General features: G+C 43.6%; 1 protein-coding gene across 1 annotated transcript; it reads left to right on the forward strand.

The window, feature by feature from the left end:
• The first annotated feature begins 4,598 nt into the window (after positions 1–4,598).
• On the forward strand, positions 4,599–11,259 carry SFRP2 (secreted frizzled related protein 2). Its single transcript, XM_030192691.1, has 3 exons — positions 4,599–5,252; positions 6,777–6,857; positions 10,263–11,259. The coding sequence occupies exons 1-3, from the start codon at positions 4,748–4,750 to the stop codon at positions 10,565–10,567; spliced, it is 891 nt and encodes a 296-aa protein (XP_030048551.1). The 5' UTR covers positions 4,599–4,747; the 3' UTR covers positions 10,568–11,259.
• The last annotated feature ends 6,185 nt before the right edge of the window (positions 11,260–17,444 follow it).

Genomic DNA, 17,444 nt, shown 5'->3' on the forward strand with positions numbered 1-17,444 from the left:
AAACTGGGCATACCAGACCGACCAAGAATCGCCTGAATAAGGTCTAGCTCCTCCAAAATGGATGCTTCCGTGGCATGAAGTCTGAATATTGGCCAGTACTTGGATAACTTCCACATTACTGCACTAATCTGGATTTTCAATACTGGAGGTCAGACATGACCTGGCATTGAATATCCAGGGTTAAGAATGACTTTCAAGCCGCTAACCTCCATGGGCGGAATATCATCCCCTTTGATTTTAGTCGTCATGCAAGGTTCCACGTTAGGAGTTATGGACCAAGAAAGGGATCTGGGTGTCGTCGTTGATAATACACTGAAACCTTCTGCTCAGTGTGCTGCTGCGGCTCGGAAAGTGAATAGAATGTTGGGTATTATTAGGAAAGGTATGGAAAACAGGTGTGAGGATGTTATAATGCCGTTGTATCGTTTCATGGTGCGACCGCACCTTGAATATTGTGTCCAATTCTGGTCGCCGCATCTCAAAAAAGATATAGTGGAATTGGAAAAGGTGCAGCGAAGGGCGACAAAAATGATAGTGGGGATGGGACAACTTCCCTATGAAGAAAGACTAAGGAGGCTAGGGCTTTTCAGCTTGGAGAAGAGACGGCTGAGGGGAGACATGATAGAGGTATATAAAATAATGAGTGGAGTGGAACAGGTAGATGTGAAGCGTCTGTTCACGCTTTCCAAAAATACTAGGACTAGGGGACATGCGATGAAACTACAGTGTAGTAAATTTAAAACAAATAGGAGAAAATGTTTCTTCACCCAACGCATAATTAAACTCTGGAATTCGTTGCCGGAGAACGTGGTGAAGGCGGTTAGTTTAGCAGAGTTTAAAAAGGATTTGGATGGTTTCCTAAAGGACAAGTCCATAGACCAGTACTAAATGGACTTGGAAAAATCCACAATTTTGGGAATAACATGTATAGAATGTTTGTACGTTTGGGAAGCTGCCAGGTGCCCTTGACCTGGATTGGCCTCTGTCTGGGACAGGATGCTGGGCTTGATGGGCCTTTGGTCTTTTCCCAGTATGGCATTACTTATGTACTTATAACATGATGGCCCTCATTTTAGAAGCTCTGTTCATAATTTGTATGTGTAAATGCTAGCATTTAAACGCGTATCCTGCAAAAATGTGTAAAACCATATTTTAGAAAGCACCCCGCACCAATTCTCCTGAAAATAGGCTTTCAGGTGCCAATCAGCGCTCAGGCACTGACAGAAAGTTGGTATTTTGTGAACTGAGCTGCAGGTTTGCCACAGTTTTAGTGCAGCATGAATTTGCATGCTCATTCATTTCAGCGCTAGATTTGCAGAAGAGTTTCCCTCTACTACAAATCTTTGAACATGGGGGTCCTAGGTTTGCACCTGAGAAATGGAAAATTTAAGGGGTCCTGCAGAAGTGACAGGGGCAAGGCAGGTTATCAAACGCTGGCCACCGTAGGTCGTGGTCAGAACTTTGGGTGGTGAAAAACCGTAAGATTCGCAAGAGAAGCGAAATGGTGGTGGAAGACCGCAAGATTCATATAAGAAGCAAAATGAGAAGAATAAGTGAGCTACGATATAAGCTAAGTGATCTATAAGATTTGTTAAGATTGCATGCTCACTTTTGCAACTACTGCCAAGCTAGAGGTTTTGGGCCGATGATGAAGAAGTCCAGCCCCTGAAGCTATAATTGAGCTGGGGCTTCTCGAGGCCGTTTCCTCTGAAAACACATCTAGCGCCTAAGTAAAAAGGGTTTCAACTTGACAGAAATATAACAAAAAAGTTTCCCTACTTTTCTAGTCATTGTGCCTTTGTACCAAGGGAAATTACCTCCAAGTGCATTTGAAGTAGATCATATATGCACATATATATACTATCATTCTAATCATTTAAGTGCATCATTAGCATATAAACGTTTGCACCCTTTTCATTTCATTTCATACCTCAGGGCACTGAGATCATTGCATGATGTTTGTTTACAAATTCCTATGTCTCAGGCAGCCCATTTGGATTCTTCTGGGCACTCAGCCTTTTTTTTGTACCACCCCCCTTCTTTAGAATACTTTCCCATTGATTTTCCATACAGAAACTTCATTTTTTTTTTTTAATTAAAAATTGGCACTTAAAATGTATCTTTTGAGCAGGCTTTTCAATAGTTGCTGAAGTCATGGGCTTCAAGTTGGTTGACGGTGTCTATATTATATTATTCTATAATATAGTATAGTATTATTATACTATTTTTATCTTTTTTTCTTTACTGTAAAGATGGTGTTCTTTTAATGTCAGTTTTATGTATACTGTAAACTACTTTGGTGTATGCTTGCAAAAGGTGGTATATCAAAATAAATAAACCATTAACTATATAGAATTACCCCCCCCCCCCCCCCAGTATTCTGGAGTCTACCACCTCCGATGGAAGGAAGACACCCTAAAATTACCATACTCACATACATAGAGTTAGTATTCTGCACAATTGAGAAAGTGAGATCATACTCCACACACCTTGGTTCATTAAGCATAAAACTAACCTATTTGGATACACTGCCCCCTAGAGAAGAGAACGTTAATAACATGTCAAAATTATGAGCAGGCTTGAAGAATGAGAGACAGGGGAGACTTAAATTTCTAGTAACATAGTAGATGACGGCAGAAAAAGACCTGCACGGTCCACCCAACAAGATAAACTCACGTGTGTCATTTTTTGTGTATACCTTACCTTGATTTACCTTACCGTATAAGTCTGCCCAGCACTATCCCCACCTCCCAACCACCAGCCCTGCCTCCCACCGCCGGCTAAGCTTCTGGGGATCCCTTCCTTCTGAGGAGGATTCCTTTATATAGTACCAGTATAAGGCTGGAACTCTTCCACACACTGAACGTTCACAGTCACCAGAAGTCCCAGGCATCACACAACAGCCAGGTCTTGTGATCAGTTTCCAGAGAGAATTGTGATCAATCCTTATCAGCCAGATCTGACCCAACTCTGAAGGGGGGAAAGGAATGAAAATAGAGAAAACTTTGGCAAGCCATGAAAAAGGTTCATGGAACCATAGCTTCAGTTTGGGCTGGGTCTAATTAATGTAGACGGTGAAGCCCAAAAAGATAGAAGAAAAAAGGTGAAGGTATTTCCCCATATTTTTCAGGGTTCTAAACAGATTTTTTTTTAAACTACTCACAGTAACCTCACTACTCTTATGAATCTTTTGAACCCAGGATGAAGTCTCACTGTGGGTAAGGATTAACTGATAAGCTTTTTGTACTATTCTGCTTAGGGAAGGGGAAGAAGTTCCTTAAGGTGACAACAGCACACGTCAAAGGATTTCATCTTTTTTTTTCTTCTAGTGTTAAACTATTCCTACAGGAATCTGAGCTAAATAACTCTGGAAAAATAATGGGTAACTTGTGCTTGATAGCTTCGCTCAGCAAGTAATTAGCAGCTTGTAATGGATTCGTTTTCCCCAGAGTAATAATAACAGCTCTGTTATTGTTAAGTCGCAGCTGGGGGAACAGCAAGGGGATTCCGGACACCCCCACGCTTCAAAATTAATAAAGACGTTTTAAAAGTATTTTCAACAAGAAGTGAAGCGTGGAAAGTTTTTTAAACAACGAGTATTACCAGCTGATACTAAAATTGGCCCCAACCCCTCCAGGCCGAAGGTACTTTAAACAAAAAAATTAGCTTATTTCCCTTCCGGTTTCTTGTCAGTAGTTGCAAAACGTACTTAAAGGTACCACCACTCTTAACAATGGCTCATTGCTTCTTAAAAAAAACACAACTCGGCCATCATCTTAGTTGTAGACATTTACTACTAGACTAAAGCAGCTGTTTCTGAACATTTAGACCCAATCTCTCTGCAGGCAGCTTTCAAACAAAACTTTTGGGTCTGCTTGGGAGGGAACTGGTGATTCCTGCACTCCTGAAATGCTGTGCATTAAAAATATAAAGCAAACAGCTCTTATACGCGAAAATGTTTCACATAATGCTGTTGGGAATTCAAGTGGTGATGTTAAAACCTCATTAACGAAAAGCACTGGCCGCAAAAATACAAGATTATTGAAACCCTGTTTAAAAAAAAAAAAAGGTTCTGCTGTGGATTCATGAGATGTCACTGCCCTGGACTGGAAAATAAATGACTTGCAGAGAAGTGTAATGAATCGGGAAGAGGTCAGAGGTGAAAAGACTCAAGCAGGGGTCAGTCAGTCAGGCAAAACAGCTTCAGGACACTTCCAGCTCTTGAGCAAGGACGACACGACATTCATTCATTTTCTACAGTACAAAAACAATGCAAAGGGAATGAAAAAGGCACCAAGAGGTTCACCTTTCAGTGAGAACCTCCCACCTCAGTCCTGTGCGATCCAAGCAGCCCTCTGCCCCCCCCCCCCCCCTTTTTCTAGTTCTTTGTTCAAAGATTTTTACATATGCTTTTTAACGTTTCTTGCAAAAGGCTTTCCTGCCCAAAGAGGATCCCCCCCCCCCCCAACCCACACCAAGGAAAACCGGAGCAAAAAAAGTGGGGACCAATCCTGCTCCGACTCCTCCCAGTCTTCTTATTTGCATAAAACACCAGGAAAACGCCTGTTAGAGCATCTAATCGTCCTCTGACTCCTCAAACAACTTTCCAGCATCCTGCGTGTAGCCTAAACAACGCTGAGAGATCTCCTTTTCTCTCTCTCGCCCCACGAAACACAATTAATATCCCTTAAAGGTAAATTGGCAACATAATTTTTTTTTGCACTATTGTCCTTTTTTTAACTGCGAAATGTCCCAGAGGTATTCTTTTCTCTTCCTGATCATCAGTCTTGCATCTCGCTGCGTGGACTCGGTCCAGGGGCTCTTTGCGCCGTTCGGGCAACCCGAGTTCTCCTACAAGAGGAACAACTGCAAACCCATCCCCGACACGCTGCTGCTCTGCCATGGCATCGAATACCCCAACATGAGGCTGCCCAACCTGCTGGGCCACGAAAACATGAAAGAGGTGCTGCAGCAGGCTTCCTCCTGGATCCCTCTGATCCAGAAGCAGTGCCACCGGGACACCAAGAAGTTTCTGTGCTCTCTCTTTGCCCCGGTCTGCATCGATGACCTGGATGAGACCATACAGCCCTGCCGGTCCCTGTGTGAGCAGGTGAAAGACAGCTGTGCCCCGGTCATGTCGGCTTTCGGCTTCCCTTGGCCCGACATGCTGGAGTGCAGCCGCTTCCCCCAGGACAATGACCTCTGTATCCCCCCGGCCAGCGGTGACCATGTCATGCCGGCTACCAGAGAAGGTAAGTTTTCCTTGGTACCAGTAATCTTTCCTGCGATCGTCCGATGCTGTATTTGCCTGTGCATTGCTCTGTTTGTGCAAAACTGCTCTGCTGTGCAATATATATAAATATATATATATATATATATATATATATATATATATATATATATATATTGCAAAGATTATATATAGGAGTTGCAAAGATTATATATATATATATATATATATAACTTTGCAACTCCTATTCAACACTCTGTAAATGTTTATGTCTTAATTGTTCTCTGAGTACGAGACACGGCACGACCCATTTTCATGGTATTATTCTTTAATCACGTTTACATATGAAAGTAGCTATGCACTACTGTATCTCCCCCCCACCCCCACCCCTCCAGCCCCAGGAGGAAGGTGGTCTGTTTCCTTATTTGTATAAATCTGGGAATCTGTTGTGTTAAATGTTATGGCCAGAGGAGCCAGAGATCATGGGCCAGATCTCTGGCTCCTGGGGAGAGGAGAAATGGGAAAGTAAGTTAGGAATTCCCCTAAGTTATTCAGCTGTTGGAAAAGAGATTTGTGAAAAGTGAGGCAACCATCCGGAAAGCACAATGGCAAGGTTTTCCTAACGTTCTGCAAAGAATTATAGGAAAACCAACAACCCCCCCACCCCCAGCAGCTCAAAAAGAACTCATGCCTATTTTCTTAAAGGAGGGGGGGGATGGGGGTATATCAGACAGGCAAAGTGTTTCATCAATCTAATTTTTTCTAATTGCCTGGAATGACTAAACGATCCTCCTAATTTTGGTTTAAAATTCCTAAACAGTTTGCTGAATAGGTCACATCACTTCCCCCCCCCCCCCCCTCCTCTTTCTTCTTTGCATCTTTTTAACTCTTTTTTTTTCCCTGACGTGTTGCTTGGACACAACGTTCCTGCTTGCAATATTGAATGACCTTTCAGTGGTCCCTTTTAAAGAAAGAATTTAGTTATTGTTTTAAAATGACAGCCTCAGATTAACTTCAGGGACTATGACTTCAGCTTGTTATGACTGAGTTTTGTAATTCATTTAGTTAAAAAAAAAAAAATTACTCCGCCTCTCTGCCTTTATCAAATCGCCATAAAGGGCTAAATTATAATTTATGCTCCCAATGAACACACAATATAATCTGTTCTGCTATGGAGTTTTACAGTAAAAATTCTTATTGTTTTGAAGGACATAATTAATTCAGATCGAAATAGAAACAAAAATGAAAGAAGAAGAGGCTATTATTTTAGAAAGGGGATTACACATCTCATTTCTGAAACATTCCTATGTTTGGGATCTTTTAAAAGATTATGTAGGACTCTTCTAGTCAAAGCTGTTTAAATTTAGAGAGAAGCATCAGGTTTTCTCCCACTCTACAAAATGAAACAGCCTGAAGTCAGACATGTCAGAAATGCTGCAACTCCAGTAAGAATTAGGTGTAACCAAAAGGTCAACGAGCATCCAGGCGCCACCTGGCGTTAAGCAAACATACAGCAGGCACTTACTGGACTTGCTTTCTTTCCCAGCACCCAAGGTATGTGAGGCCTGCAAAGCCAAAGATGAAGATGATAATGACATTGTGGAAAACCTTTGCAAAAATGATTTTGGTGAGTGCATACAGATTTTATCATAACGTTTTTACAAACAGCTTATGTCAGTTCTCCTTGTTTGGAGTGTAAGGAGGCAATGCTGAGATCTGGGAGTCTTTAGATGAAGTGGAGAAAAGTGGGTGGATTCAAATTTGACAATCTAGCCATCTAAAAACCCATTGAATCGCATTTTTTAAAATCAGTGTTGCGATTTTCTTGTTGTGGGGGGTCCCCCTATGTTTAATAGCAGCAGGTCTTTTAAGAAAGAAAAGTAGTGTGGAAATTTAGAAGTAGAGAAAATAAAGGCCATATGGCCAATCCTGTCTGTCCATCCATATCATCCCAGTAAACATACTGGCTGGTAGGCAGGGAGAATGGTTGTCTGAGGTCTTTCCTCCTGGTGTGCTCAGGAATTGCTGTTAAAAAGTTTGTGGTTTACAGAAGGGGAAATTACAAGTTCACCTGTGGGCCAATGCTCAAAACATACTGCCTGTGCAAGAGGAAATTAACACTGGACTAGCACCGGCATTAGTGAGCACCAGTGGCATAGCTACGTGGGGTAGATTTGGCCCTGGACCCCCCCTGCTGACGACCCTCTCGACCCCCCTCCCGCCGCCAACCCACCACCGCCATCGCCGCCTACCTTTGCATGCGGGGGACCCCAACCCCCACCAGCCAAGGTCCTCTTCTTCTGGTGCAAGGCTTTGTTCAGTTTCTGAGTCTGACGTCCTGCACGTCATGCAGGACGTCAGACTCAGAAACTGAACAAAGCCTTGCGTCGGAAGAAGAGGACCTCGGCTGGCGGGGGTTGCGGTCCCCCGCATGCAAAGGTAGGCAACGGTGGGGGAGGGTTGGCAGAGGGAGGGGGGGTCGAGAGGGTCATTGGCAGGAGGGGTCAAAGTTGGTGGTGGTGACAGCGGTGGGGGGGTCAGCAATGGCGGGGGAGAGGTTGGTGGCGCCGGGGGGCGCTAAAATGTGCCCCTTCACCTCGGGCTCTGGACCCCCTCCCGCCGAAGTCTGGCTATGCCCCTGGTAAGCGCAGAATGCTTAGAGGGCCGTAGCATGGGAGACAATGCATGCATCAAAATTAGTGCAAATAGCATGCAAATGTAGTCAAACGGATGTTAATGAGGTCCTTTCCTATTCCCTCCCAATGCTCAGAGAACAGCACATAAAACAAAGCTGCCCTTACCGCTGAAAAACTAATGCCAACTCGGAGCAGGCATTAGGGTGTTTGAAGAGAGCATTTTTCGCAATTCTTTCTTTTTAAATTCTGTCAGTTTTGATTTCTTTTAGAAGTGGAAGAAAGCCCGTGCAAACCAGTAAGCATCAGTACTAAGAAATAAATGTGTGTGAGTCCAAGCAAACGTGAAAGCACACATTGGCACCTGTTTCCTGCCTTTTAAATATAAGCCATCCAAGTAAAAACAAAAACAATGAAAAGCTTATATTTAAAGGTGCAGAAAACAGCGCTAATGCGTGCTTTCACTCTTGGGTTTTCCTGCTGCATGCGCACAAGAGCTGAGCTTACTGCAAAACTCTCCTGCGCATGTGTCAAGCACGTTCCCCCTTGCTTTTGCTTTTACAGCGCGCATATAATTTGAATACCATTTCCTTTGAGCATTGGTGAGCTAGTTTTCTGTGCTGTTCTGGTGGTGTTGGCTTTCCTGCAGGAGATCTGAGCACTAGCCTGCAGGGCTCCAAAAAGAATCAGGGAGCTATTTGCATAGAATCTGGAGTCCTCAATGTGTAAATCAACACAGGATTAAAAGAGCAGAGAAAAGGCTCAAACTGGGCCATTGAGGGAACGCTATTCCTCCTATTCTGCAGTTCTTGGTCTCTGGGGATATTCTAATATGCAGGTATTTGTTAACATATGTTGATAATCCATTTGTAAATGCGATGATAACAGAATCATGGGTTCACTGTGATATATATGTCCTTTTTAAATGTCAGTAGATGGGTGAATGAACTGACTTTATTCTGGCCAATTCATGGGCGTAATCAGACCGGCAGGAGGGGGGTCCAGAGCCCGAGCTGAGGGGACACATTTTAGCCCCCCCCCCCACACCGCTGCCACCAACAACATCTTTGACCCCCGCCGCCGCCGCCTACCTTTGCTGGCGGGGGACCCCAACCCCCGCCAGCCGAGGTTCTCTTCTTCCGGCGCAAGGTTTCATTCTGTTTCTGTGAGTCTGACATCCTGCAGACTCACAGAAACAGAACGAAGCCTTGCACCGGAAGAAGAGGACCTCGGCTGGCGGGGGTTGGGGTCCCCCGCCAGCAAAGTTAGGTGATGGCGGGTTGGCAGCGGGAGGGGGGGTCGAGAGGGTCGTCGGCAGGGGGGTCCAGGGCCAAATCTACGGGGGCCCAGGCCCCCGTGGCCCCACGTAGCTACGCCACTGGGCCAATAATATTTGAAATGCTCAAGAAATAAAACAAAGAAAAGAAAGGATGATACCTTTTCTGCTGGACTAACAATACATTTCTGATTAGCTTTCAAAGGCAATACTTGTGTACTAAGCCGTGCAGCAGTGCCGACACAGCTCATTCAAAGTGAATGGGCTGCGTCGGCAGCGCATGGCGGCCGCTAACGTGGCTTAGTCAACTGGAGAGTTTTTTCTTCTTCAAATCAAAAAAGAGCAAGTGTTGACAAATATCAGAATATATAAGTGAACCATAAAAATGTAGTTACCACATGACTTTATCTAAGATTTTAAAACTAAGGGGCCCTTTTACTAAGCCACATAGGCACAACACGCGCCAATTTGGAACTGCGTGGCCCGGGTGGTAATTTTAATTTTGTACATGCATTCCACTAGGCATGCCTGAAATTTTCCGGCATGTGGCGCTAACTGGGCGGTAATTGGCATTGTGCGCGTGCTGACCATTACCGCCCGGTTAATGCATGAGCAGGCCATTTTTCAGCGCACTTTAGTAAAAGGACCCCTAAGGCAAAATGAATCCGTGGGTTAGACTTAGGTACTTGTTAAAGATTGCAAGCACTGAAGGTTACATTGTACATATATACGCTGCCTTCAGCATATCTCTTTATAAAGGTGGTTTTATATATATATATATATATATATATATATATATATATATATATATATATATATATATATATATAACCTAAAGAAAGAGAGTGCACCCTGTAAATGCAGTTTTTTAAAAATTGACAATTCCAAAAGTTGGAGAAAGATTACTAGAAAAGCAAACTGACCCTCCTTTTGAAAGACAAATAACTCTCTTGCCCTTTGTGGCTTTTGAAATGCAACCACCTGCTGGCTGTCCTGTCAGCCCCTGACAGATTCCTAAGGAATCCTTCCCACCCTCTGCTTCCTTTAATGTGCGCCAAAGGGACTGTGTCTCTCTCTCAATCACTGTCTTTCTCTTCCCCACCCCCCCTCTCTTCCATCTCAGCCCTGAAGATAAAAGTGAAGGAGATCGCCTACATCAATGGAGACACCAAAATCATCCCGGAAACAAAGACCAAAACCATTTACAAGCTGAAGGGAGTGACAGAGCGGGATCTGAAGAGGACCGTGCTTTGGCTCAAGGATGGCCTGCAGTGCACTTGCGATGAGATGAACGACATCAATGCTCCCTATCTAGTGATGGGCCAGAAGCTGGACGGGGAGCTGGTCATCACCTCCGTAAAGCGTTGGCAGAAGGGCCAGAGGGAGTTTAAGAGGATCACGCGTAGCATTCGCAAGCTGCAGTGCTAGTTCCATTGGGGCTCCGGTGAAACAACAACCCAATGCAACCAACCCCTTCCACATCTTGTCAATCACAACAAATCATACAAATGGTGTTATGAAGCACAAATAATCCGGTTTATAAACTAGAAGTCAGCAGACCGTGGATGCACTGCACACGTGACTTGGGCAATCTCTGTGTGGGGCAAAGCAGCTGAGTCTTTCTTGACATTTTAAGATTTTTAATGCTAGAAATGTTTCCTTCTCTCTCTCTGCCTCTTTTTATTTTTATGATCATTATTTTTGCTTAATCTGTTGGGATATAGCTGGCTGTTATCCCAATCACTTATCCATTTATTGCAAGTCAGTTTACATTAACCCCAAGGTTTAGTCTCGCTCTCCGGGACAGATTCAGTTGTCATTTTTACACCCGGTATTAATAGTTCAGAGTTTTGCCATTTCTTTTCTACATACAAACATGCATTATTTGTTTCACTGTGCAATTTATACCAATATGCAGAAAGTTACACAACAGGATTTTACCACAAATATTAGGTCACGCTGCATTCTTTAGCTTGTCTTTCTTCTTGCTTAATCTGAAACATTATAATATATATAGTGGTTTACCTGAAAAGAGTTGTAAAATATTGCTGTAACTTGACACTGTAAATATTTCAGATAAACATTTATATTCTTGTATATAAACCTTATGGAATGTTTTCCCCATTGCCTTCATAAATTTTATTTTACTGAGAAATGTGTGGAGTTGCAATGATGGTGGGATTCTTGGAGCCCCATTTTTATAACCGCTTTATCAGATGTCCACGTGTGTTACTATTTATATGTTTGTTCCTGCTCCCCTCCCCCCCAAGCCCCTTTAAAAGGGTAATTCTACAACCTAGGTGTTCACTTTTTTACCTACGCATTATACTTATAAATGTTTAGAATAATTGTGTGCACACTGACGGGGTCTTTTACAAAGTCACACGCTAATGATTAGCGTGTGCTAAACACTAGAGATGCCCATAGGAATACATGCCAATTTTTATTTTGCCGCACGTCCATTTTCAGCCACGGACTGAGCAACGGATATGTTTCCAGCTTATGTGGAGGAGACGTTCCTTGACACAGCATTTTGCGCGAAACATGATTTCATGTCGGATCAGATGATGTCGCCGAGATGAATAATAATTCTTATAAGAAATAAATATAAAACTTCATCTAAGCTAAGTGCATTTGAAATTATAAAATTGAATATTGGAAATTTAAGTTATTGGGTGAAAGTAAAAAGGTAAAATATTAAAGATTATGGATCAATGACGAATACATGTCCACCATAACAAAATGCCTGGCTCATATATATATATATAGCCTGAATGGTGGTGACATGGTTATCTGATGGATCCAATACTCAGTACCCTTTAAGTATTATGTAAAGGATATTGATACGGAGTAATTGGAGCTGAGTAGTGATAAGGACTGACATAGGAATAAATGGGCATCTCTAGCGTTTAACATATGCATATTTAATACACACACTAAAAATGGTACCACACCTTTTTAAAAGGACCCCTTAGTTAGGCATCGGTAAGCGTCACCCACAAAATTGCTTTGCCACCCCAAAATGAGCACACTTTCCTCATGAATCTGGGGTTGCCTTCTTGCCTCCCTCTCCCCTCCTGTGGGTCTCATACCTCTCCATGTCTTCCTTGATCCTCCCTCCCCCCACACCCTCTTCCCTCCTGTCAGTCCAGCCTCACTTTCCTACCTTCCTCTGCCTCTCTGCTGGCCCCTAGAAACCTAAAGTTGCAATGTATGGCAGGACTGCTGGCAGCAAATAACAGCAGACTATCTTTGGCTAGTCCTGGGGTCCTTCCCTCTGTTGCAACTTCCTGTTGCCACATGAGTAGGATGTAGCAGAGGAAAAAGCCGTGGGGCAGCCGAAGGAAGCCTGCTGTAATCGCTGCTGGCAGTCCTGGCGAGTTCCACAAGTTTGCAGGGCCCAGGGGCAAAGGGAGGGGTAGAGGGAGGTAAGGAGAAATGCCAGACCCTCAAGAGGTAAGAGATAGGGAGAGGGGAGAGAAGCTGTACATGGATGGAAAGGAAGGGAAATGGTGGAAAACTAAATAGATTTGAGGAGGAGGCAGAAAAATGGAAGAAATCTGAACATGAAAAATCATTGGCTAAAGATGGGTCTAGGAGAGGAGAAAATAAATAACAAATGAAGAGGAGGCCCTTGAAAAAGAGTTAAGAACACAAACAGAGAGAAGTAGAGCCAGAAACTGGGAACAAGATGATTAGAAAGATAAAATTACCAGACTACATCTGCCTGCATTCTTATGTGCTGCATGCCAAGTCTGGCATCTCAGGTTTCAGTTTAATTTTTATCTATATTATACTTTTAAATTTGTAATCGCATATCCCATATTTGAACGGGAGCTATCTGTATTCTGCAAGTGTGATGGAGGTCAGGATAGAGTGCTGTGGAAGGGTTGAGAGGGGAAGGTCTCTGAAGGGATTGAGTGAGTGTGAAAATGGTCAAAAAGGGGCAATAGACGATAGGGTAGACGCTAAGAGACAGAATGACACTGGAGGGTAAGTGAAGGCTGAAAGGGTGAGTGCAGAGGATGGAAATGGGGGATTAGGGAGTGAGTGAAAGATGGAGGTGAGATTGCTAGTAAACAGATGAGAGGTGAAAAGAAGGAGACTGAGGACTAAAGGGTGAGAGAAAGGGAGAATGAGGGGTACAAGTTATATGTGTGTTGATACAGAGGCAGAGAAGAGAAGTGAAAAGAGAAATATGAAAAAGATCAGTGCCAGGCAGCCATAGAGAAGGAAGAGAGAGAAGAAATGGAAAATAATTTAAAGACCGTTACCTGGGCCCAAATCAATTAAAAAGATAGAAAAGAACAATGAATACTTTTTAAGGATTGGAATGTGTCCACTTTGGTGGAAATGTACATCTTTTCTGTTTTGGTATTTAGCAGAGTACAGGAGAAAATGCATTTCTATTTCTTTTACCAGTATTGTCACTGCTTGTAGAGTGTGGCTTTCTGAGGGGGGTCTCCATTTTAGTTTTTGTCTACATGTTTTTTGTGGTTTCCTATTCTGTATCAGGTGAGGGTCTGTCCATGTTCTGTATGTGCAACTGAAGTGAAAGATTCTGCTAGCATGTAGTGTCTGTAACAGTTCAGCTTGTTCCAGTTCCTCAATGGGCGGGTACATTGGTGCTCGGGGGGGGGGTGGGGGGGTGGAGTAGGATGTTATGGGTGGGTAAGTTTTTTTTCTTATATAGGTTTTGAGTGTCTTTTTGCAGAGTTTTGTCTGCAAACTGTCTGGCCCGTTTTAAAAGAGGGTCCTAGGCACCCACATTAAAAATGCTAAGGACCAGTAGTCTCCACATCCTGTAAAGTCACAACACAAACAAAAACCCATCTGATTTAATCAAAGTGTCTAGCAGTGGAAGGAGCTTGTGCTGTTCCTGAGGTGATGATCACAATTTGAATATTTTTTTGTGTGACATAAGAGGGATAGCTCTATTGCTGGGGAATATGGAGTTTGTGATACAGAACTGGAGGTGCAGGGTTTATATTTTTTTCTATTTGCTTTCAGCTGCTTGCTGTCTATCCTGTGTTTTCTAGGGTCTCTCCTTGGTGCCTGCTCCCTCCCCAATCACGCTAAATACTACTACTACTACTACTATTAATCATTTCTATAGCACTGCTAGACGTATGCAGCGCTGTACAAATTATATGCAGGTACTTTCTCTGTCCCTAGAGGGCTCACAATCTAAGTTTTTGTACCTGGGGCAATGGAGGGTTAAGTGATTTGCCCAAAGTCACAAGGAGCTGCAGTGGGAATTGAACCCAGGTCTCAAATCCCCTCCCATCCCGAAAGTGATCTCATTAAGGGTCTTTCCTTGGTGCCTGCTGCCTCCCCAATCACGCTAAGTCCTCTTCCATCCCGGAAGTGACTTCATCAAGGTGCTACTATTTTTGAACAGCCCTAGCGGCGCATGCCGCCTAGGCGCACGATGAAGGAGCGCAAACAAGGAGCAGGTTCTGCTCCTTTGTGCACTCCTTCATGCGATCCCTTAATGCGCACTACTTTTCTGACCATGCCAACTTCCGCTCTCTGTCCCTCCGGTGCTCTTACACTTTTCCTCCTCTGTACTGCTGCTATGTGTTTCTCATGAACTATTGTGGTGATTTGAGGTCACAGGCCTCCCCTCTCTCGCCCTCTGCCTCTTTGATCATTGGAACGATGCCACCTCCCCTTTGCTGGCTGTCAGATTTCCCTTGCTATCTCCCCCACCTAGCCGCTTTAAATTGGTCTCCTTAATACCCGCTCCATGCGGAACAAGCATTTTCTTATTCATGGTGTTTCTCACAAACTAGATTTACTATGCCTTATAGAAACCCGGTTAATGGAGGCAGATGCCTCTTATATTAACCAAGCAACTTCGACTGGTTGCTCCTACTATTTAGCTAGTAGACCTGCCCACCATGGTGGCGGCCTCACTGTAATATATTCCTCCAAGTTAGTCCTCTCAGGTTTTACCAGTGTTTCTCTGGGTTCTCTTGAGACCCTATAATTTTGCCTGGCCTCATCTTCACCTCTGCATTTTTCTCTGCATTCACCACAGCCTCCTCTTTCCAGCTACTCCAAACACTGCTTACTGATTTTTTTTTTACCTCCCATGCCCATTCGCTAGTACTCGGGGACTTCAACATTTATGCTGATGACCATACCTCTCACTTTTGGGCCTTGCCCAGCATGTAGATCAATCCACTCACCGAGGGGGACACATCCTGGACCTGATCCTTTCCTCACCTAACTCTACTTTTCTCAGTACTGTCTCTCTTCTACCCCTTCCATAGTCCGATCATTCTCTCATTTCCATTACCTATGTTCATCAGTAGAACTTCGTTCGATCCGTTCAATCTACCCCCCCTCTAGAGGGACACTAGCCATCTTTCTTCTGAATCCCTTCTGGGCTGCTGCTCATTTACCCTGCCATCTTTCACCACCCTCCCTCTAGACAATCAAGTGAACTCTTGCAACTCTGAACTACATTCTGCTGTTGACGCTCTAGCTCTATTAACATAAGTACATAAGTTTTGCCATACTGTGAAAGACCAAAGGTCCATCGAGCCCAGCATCCTGTTTCCAACAGTGGCCAATCCAGGTCACAAATACCTGGCAAGATCCCAAAAATGTACAAAACATTTTATACTGCTTATCCCAGAAATAGTGGATTTTCCCCAAGTCCATTTAATAACAGTCTATGGACTTTTCCTTTAGGAAGCCGTCCAAACCTTTTTTAAAGTCCACTAAACTAACCGCCTTTACCATATTCTCTGGCAACGAATTCCACCCGTAACCTTATCACCTGACAAAAGCCTCAGGCAATATGGTAGACAGCAGATCTGCGACAACTAAAACAACAGCTCCACCAGGCAGAACACAAATGGCGACATTACCCCACAACCACTCATCTTGCCATCTGTAGATCGAGAGTCCATTCCTATAAAACTTCACTGTTGTTGCATAAGAAGGAATACTACTCTAAACAAATTTCCAGAGCTCCAATGTCAGCGAAGCTTTATCAAATTCTCCGATCACTCACCACCTTCAACGTTCCACAATAACCTTCCCTGTCTATCCCAGATGCTCACTTATAGGCGAAATTCTTTGAAGACAAAGTCTCGCAGCTTCATGCATCTTTTTCAACATCCACGCTGTCAGCTTCAGCTGTTCAGCCTCTGCGAACACCGGCAATCCAGACTATTGCCTTGTCTACATCTTCTATCCTCACTAACAAATTAACTTCTTTTAGCCTACTATCCCAGTCTGAGCTTGGTAGGCTCATTCAATCTATGAAGCCCACTACAGCACCACACGACCCTCTCCCTTCCAGGCTGGTCAAGCGCTTCTTACTGGCATTCCTCCCCTTTATTTACTCCATGGTTTTCCTAAGCCTCAGTATGGGAATGGTACCAGACAGTTGGAAAACTGCATACATACATCCCAAAATTTAAAAAACGGACCCATTTCCTTAAGGACCCAGCCGATTACCATACCATCACTAACCTCCCATCAACAAACCACAGAGCTTGTTGCCCAAAACCAGATACTACATTCCCACCAAACTGGCTTTCGTCCCCACCACAACACTGAAACTACTGTGCTTGGTTTAGTTACCTACATCCTTTCCTGTCTTGATAAATTTCACTCGTTCTTCTCCTTTCACTCAAACTTTCAGCAGCATTTGACTTAGTAGAACGCTCCTTCTTACTTCATCGCCTCCACCAGGCAGGGCTCCGTGACATAGCCATTGCTTCAGTTCTTATTTAGCCCACCGCTTACATTGTACAGTCTTTTCACTCTCAATCAACCTCATTCTGCCTTGCTTCTGGTGTGCCACAAGGTTCTATTCTATCCACCTTACTCTTCAACATCTTCTTAGTACCCCTTTTCAGTTTAACACACTCTCTTGGGTTCACCACTTTTGTGTACGTCGACGACATCCAACTCTTATATTCTCTTGATCCTCTGAACTTACATGAAATTTCACTTCTTAATTCAAAGCTCACTCAGATTACTGACTGGTTCCTAGAAAATAAACTGGTCCTCGATCCTAAGAATTCTAAACTGCTCTTTTTTCGTGGATATAACAATGTTCTTCTAGCCTCACCTCTCTGATATTCCAATCCCTCAAGTTCCCCATGTGTGTATTCTTGGAGTCATCTTTGATGATGACTTAACTTTTCAGCAGCAACTCTGCTGTTACTCGCCGGTTATTTTACAACCTAAAACTGATCTCCATTCGTTGCTCACTCCAACCTTCTGCGCTCACAGTCCTCATTCAGTCCTTAGTCCTCATTCAACTTGATTACTGCAACTC

Source organism: Microcaecilia unicolor, chromosome 2, assembly GCF_901765095.1.
Source record: "Microcaecilia unicolor chromosome 2, aMicUni1.1, whole genome shotgun sequence".
Classification (NCBI taxonomy): domain Eukaryota; kingdom Metazoa; phylum Chordata; class Amphibia; order Gymnophiona; family Siphonopidae; genus Microcaecilia; species Microcaecilia unicolor.

Bases quoted from the DNA above. Each gene is read 5' to 3' on its own strand.
- SFRP2 (XM_030192691.1), top strand. From the start codon at position 4,748: ATGTCCCAGAGGTATTCTTTTCTCTTCCTGATCATCAGTCTTGCATCT. The intron at 5,253-6,776 runs GTAAGTTTTCCT...TTTCTTTCCCAG, and splicing joins CATGCCGGCTACCAGAGAAG to CACCCAAGGTATGTGAGGCC. The intron at 6,858-10,262 runs GTGAGTGCATAC...CTTCCATCTCAG, and splicing joins CCTTTGCAAAAATGATTTTG to CCCTGAAGATAAAAGTGAAG.